Source organism: Chiloscyllium plagiosum, unplaced genomic scaffold (genome assembly GCF_037043375.1).
Source record: "Chiloscyllium plagiosum isolate Xiang-an unplaced genomic scaffold, Cpla_swu_hap1 HiC_scaffold_9, whole genome shotgun sequence".
NCBI classification, from domain to species: Eukaryota; Metazoa; Chordata; class Chondrichthyes; order Orectolobiformes; family Hemiscylliidae; genus Chiloscyllium; species Chiloscyllium plagiosum.
Genome location: NW_028270147.1, coordinates 53329713 through 53335712, shown reverse-complemented (window position 1 = coordinate 53335712; position 6000 = coordinate 53329713). Strand labels below are relative to the sequence as shown.

Here is a 6000-nt window from a genome sequence, read left to right as displayed (position 1 = left end):
TCCTTCAGTTCTTATTCAGAAAGAAGAACATTTGCTATTAACATCCAAAAAAAACTAACAATTTTGGTGCTGATGAATTATGAAAAGGAGAAGAGCAAAAAATGTCACCTAATGGACGAGTTTTCTTTTGTCAACACTAATGGTTTGAAGTATGCATGAAGAATTTTGGAAGCAAAAGGATGTACACCTTGTTTTTGGATTGTTTCACACAATATAAAAGGGCAATTACATTATTCATAAGTGTAACATAACAATGTACACCCCTTTAACAATGGTCTGTACACTACCTCTCTTCCTGGTTTCAGAATAGTTGTACCCAACCAAAGACTCTATCTAAAGACAAGAATAGTTGGTTTTGATTTTTAAATTGTTTAATCCATTTTGATACATAATGAATCTCAAAGAACATTTGATCATTCATGGCATAAACATTCACATTTTCCTGAAAATGATGATTGAAACAATTTTATTTACTATGAAAAAACTGGAAACATCACACATAATAAGAATGGAAATGTAGTTACATTGTGGAACAATAATCGGACAAGTTCAGATGTAGCTTGCTATGTCATAACTAATACAACCTAAATAAGAATTTAGAAATTATTTTCCAGGATAGCATTATCAATCAAAAATTCTTTCTTCCTTTTATTATAGGGTATATATTTCTGCACAACTATTTTTAAAATTCATGATATTGTAAATCATTATACATGCTACTATGTACAAGCCTCTTACTAACATATATTGAAGCTTTTTTTAATATGTTCTTCTGATTTGAAGTATCACAACATGAGAGGATTTTAAAACTAAATGCAGTATAAGATGCTTGTCTGAAGAAAATAAAGGCAAAAGTATGCTATTGATGCACATTACTATTTTATTTATTGAAAAAATAATGTGTTGATATTACATAATATGGATATCAGCCGAAACTTGAAAAGAGTAGGAGTGAAGTTTTGTGGTCTTAGAAGACTAATTGGAGTTGAATTCCATGAGATAAATTTTAATTTACAAAAATACAAGGACATTATGTACTTCTTGTGACTGCCACAATGACAAAACTCTCAATTGTGCTGGTAAGCAATAATTTCACACATGCTGTAGTTTCATTGATAATTTCTCTGAAGTGTTGTTGGCAGATGCTGTAATATCAACAGCAAAGGATATTTAATACAAAGCTCTGGCTAATATTTGATTCTATTGACTGGTGAAGTAAGAGTGTGAGAGGAATGAGGAAAATTCCAGTCGTAAGAATCTAATGTTTGTGTTGAAATTACATAAATGGGTAAGAATTGTTTCACCACCACATGCAACAATATTGTATGTATATTTATAAATGAGTCCTCTGGTTGTTAGTTCAAAATAAGTCATAAATTTATCCTTTTAGATAATACATGTGAAAATATCTACAGAAAGAATAATTTTCTGCAAATTGACAATGTTGCAACACACTGGCCAGAACAATTCAACTAATCCAACAATTCAACTAATTATTAAACTGAATAGCAAATTAAATTGCAATATTGGGCTTACCTCAAATTGAATTATTTTTCTTGTCGAGGTAATTATTTTGTATCCTACTTGTATCTGAAAGATAACTTTAATTATTTGATTTTTTTTAGAAACTTCCACTTGCAGGCATCTTTTACTCACTTTAATGGTCATTATATAGGGATTTATCATTCACCATTGAAGTTTAACATACATTCAAAATATGCTTTTTAGTACTTCACAATAAGTCACTCAACAGGGCATAAACAATAGAATCTGCATTTTCTGGTTGAGCAGCTGGCTAGCAATTATTTGAGTGGCGAAATACCTGAAAGAAATATTTAAGATTGTCATTATTTGCATATAAAGGTAGTCAGCGATTCTGTATTTTGCATTTTGAAGCATTTACCCTAGACATTTGCAAACACATAACCTTTCTTAAGGTGGCCTGGTTAAGGTCTTGATACAGAAGTACAGCAGATATACCTATCCTTTTTTTCATTACACTGTCTAGTCACCCATTTGCCTCCATGTTGGACAAGAGTACATCTCAGCTGAATATTTCCTCGTATTGAAGGTTTATTTTTCTTCCAGTTTGTAAAGGTTACTGGTCTTCCATTAGTCCATCTCCATTTTCCAGAGCCAGTCTCGGCTACTAAACCTGCAATGGAAATATTTAAAAATAATACAATCTACCTTGCCAATGCGTACACTGCAATTTACATTTGACTTAATATGAACATACGCACATTTGTCTACAACACATATAATATTTTTTAACTAGATCAGTTATCATATTTTTGCAGAAGCTATATTACAAGTATTTACATTGTTAAACACTCACATATGCTCATACATGACTATCATTTATCAATAAATTGCTCCATTTCATTCTAAAACCATTGATGATGCTTCTCAAAAATGATTTGCTGTAAATGCAATCTCCTAAAATACTCCAAATTGAAGCCTGCATCCCCCTAAATGTCCTTAAAACGTTGAAGGTCAACAACAAAAATGCAAAAAAAAACTGCAGTTGATTTTGATACTTGGGTAGTTTTAAGGGATTAAAAGTAAAAGTAAAGTCACCACTGTCTTTCCACACTATAGGGCTGCTCTCTCATTAGAGAGAAATGACTGTTAACCTGAGGGTTACCACACCTAAGGTAAAGGGAGAGGTTGAGGAGGAGAGTTCTTTATGATAACTTCAACCACTAAGGAATTGAACCCACATTGCTGGCATTTCTCTGCACTGCAAACCAGCCATCCGGCCAACTGAGCAAACTGACACCAACATCCACCTTAATCACTTACTGCTTTATACAGACTGCTATAATGGTGTAAAATTCAAGGTGGAAATGATGGGAACTGGGATGGGTGATGCCATTCACTCGTAAACCTATTCTTTTCATGACTATACTCATGAAGACGAGAGCATATTTTATTCTAACCATCAGTTCAATTATAAAACTTCACATAGCACACAATGGCTAGATCCCTGACTCCTGTTTTCCAGCTGATTGCTCAACTCAACATCTTCCCATCCATTCAACCAAGATTTTGGTGTCACAGAGCATAACTATTCTTATAAAGATGTATAAATTAACTTTGCTGTGGTCTAAATGATTGAAATTAATTTGATCATGCAATAATGATATCTTGTTGAAATGGAGTAGTTCTGCTCTACACGGCAAAAAATTGAGAAATCTATAACAAAAGAAAGAGGAGCAGGACTAGGCATCTAGTCACCGTTATTATGTAAGATCATGACTGATCTGACCCTGGCCTCAATTCCTCTTCCATATCAGCTCCTCATAAGCTTCAACTCCTTGAAATGTCAAAAATCTATCTATCTCATCTTTAAATATGTACTGTGAACTAGCTCCACATTAGTCTGAGGTAGAGAATTCCAGACATTCACTGATCTCAGAAGAAATTTCTTCGCATCTCAGCTTTAAATCAGTGTCCCCTTATTCAACAACTATGTCCCTTTTCTCACCCCAAGAATGGGAACAATTTTCAGCATCTACCCTATCAAAGTCCCCAATAATCTTAAAAGTTTCAATCATTCTACCCCTTATTCTTCCAAACTGTAATGAATAAAGGCCTAACTTGTTTAGCTGTTCTCGATAAGTCAAACCCTTCATTCTAGATATGAGCCTAATGATTCTCTTTGGAACTGCTTTCAATGCCAGTACACCATTGTTAAATACCGGAACTAAAACTGTGCATAGTACTTCAGTTGTAGCCTCAACTGCACCTTATACACTTGTAACAAGATTTTCGTGTTTGTCAACTCCAAACCTGAGCAATAAAGGCCAACATTCTATATGCCTTGTTAATAACTTGCTGGACTCACATACTAACTTTTTATGTTTCACATACAAGAACACTAGATCCTATCCTCTGCAATTTTTTTGGTGTCTTTATCACCAGAAAAATAATACTCTGCCTTGTGATTCTTCCTGCCAAGTTTTTACCCACTCACTCAACCAATCTATATCCCTTTGGAGATTCCTTATGTCCTCATCACAACATGCCTTCCAGCCTGAAGAAAGGTCACTGAACCCAAAATGTTAACTCTGCTTTCTCACCACTGATGTTTATCTAAGAGTACAATGGGATCTTGATCAACTGGGCCAATGAGCTGAGGAGTGCCAGATGGAGTTTAATTTGGATAAAGGAAAGATTTTGCATTTTGGTAAGATGAACAAGGACAGGACTTATACAGTTACTGGTAGGGCCCTGGGGAGTGTTGTCCAACAGAGAGACCTTGTGGTTCAGGTACATAGTTCCTTGAAAGTTGTGTCATAAGTAGACAGGGTGGCAAAGAAGGCATTGAAGACACTTGCCTTCATTGCTCAGACCATTAAGTGCAGGAGTTGGGACATCATGTTGTGGTTGTACTGGACATTAGTGAGTCCACTTTTGGAGTACCATGTACAGTTTTGGATGCCATTCTATAGGAAGAACATTATTAAATTGAAGAGGGTTCAGAATAGATCTACAAGGATGTTAACAGGACTGGATGGTTTGAGTTATAAGGAGGGGCTGGATAGGCTGGGATGCTTTTCACTGGAGCATAGGAGGTTGAGGGGAGATCTTATAGATGTTTATAAATTCATGACGGGCATTGATAAGGTGAATAGCAAAGATCTTTTCCCTAGGATAGGAGTGTTCAAAACTAGAGGGCACAATTTTAAGGTAAGACAGGAAATATTTAAAAGGGACCTGAGAGGCAACATTTTTAGAAACACTAGTTCAGTTAAGGAAAGTTGATCAGCATGGATGAGTTGGGCTGAAGGGCCTGTGTCCATGGGGTATGATTCTAAGACTCTAATTAGGCCATTCAGCTCATCAAGTCTGCTCCACTATTCAATCATGACTCATATGTTTCTCAACCACATCCTCCTGCTTTGCCTCCCTGACCCTTGATCTCCTTACGAATCAAGAACTTATCTCTTTCTTAAATACACTCAATGACATGGCCTCCACTGCCCTTTGCGGCAAAAAGTTCCATAGATGAACTACTCTCTAGATGAAGAAATTCCTCCTCATCTCAGTTCTGAAGCTGTGCCCTCAGGGTCTAGTCTCTCCTACTCGTGGAAACATCTTTGCCATGTTCACTGTATCAAGGCCTCTCAGTATCCTGTAAGTTTCAATCAGATCTTCCCTCATCCTTTTAAACTCCAGGATGAATTTCTGCTGTACCTCTCGAAATGCCCTAGAAACTCCTGCAATGTTCTCTTCCGTGCTAGACATTCCTTATAATCATCTCTGGCCAGATCCTCCCTCATGTCTTTGTAGTTACCTTTACTCAATTGTAATACAGTTACATCTGATTCCAGCTTCTTCCTCTCAAATTGCAGAATGAATTCTATCACGTTATTGTCATTGCCCCCTTTACCATAAGCTCCCTAATTAAGTCTCCATCATTATACATCACCACATCCAGAATTACCTGTTCCCTAGTGAGCTCTACCACAAGTTGCTGCAAAGAAAATCTCATCAACTTTCCACAAATTTCATTTCTTGGGATCCACTACTAACCTGATTTTCCCAGTCCACTTGCATATTGAAGTACCCCATGATTATTGTAATAGTGTCTTTCTTACACAACTTTTCTATCTCCTCATTTATTTTCTGCCCCACATCCTGACTACTGCTTGGGGGCCGGGACATAACTCTGATCAGGATCTTTTTTCCTTTGAGGTTCCTCAACTCTACTCACACAAATTCAATACCTTCTGATTCTATGTCATTTCTTCGTATCAATTTAATTTCACTTCTTACTGCAAGGCAGCCCCACCCCCTCTGCCCATCTTCCTGTCCTTCCAATAGGATGTGTATCCTTGGATGTTTAGCTCTCAGCCCTGATCCACTTACAGCCACGTCTGTGATACTCAGAACATCGTACCCGCTAATTTCAATTTGCTCTACGGGCTCATCTCTCATTTTGCATATTGCATGTATTTAAGTACAACGCCCTAGTCCTGTGTTGACTCCCCT

At 36.5% G+C, this 6000-nt stretch overlaps 1 protein-coding gene across 1 annotated transcript in view; it reads right to left on the bottom strand.

The window, feature by feature from the left end:
* Positions 1-353: 353 nt before the first annotated feature.
* Positions 354-6000, bottom strand: part of frem1b (Fras1 related extracellular matrix 1b) — a 193334-nt gene continuing 187687 nt past the window's right edge. Inside the window, exon 36 of the mRNA XM_043699276.2 lies at positions 354-2155. Within this exon, the coding sequence (XP_043555211.2) occupies positions 1947-2155 (209 nt within the window). The 3' untranslated portion in view covers positions 354-1946. The remainder of the gene's footprint in view (positions 2156-6000) is intronic.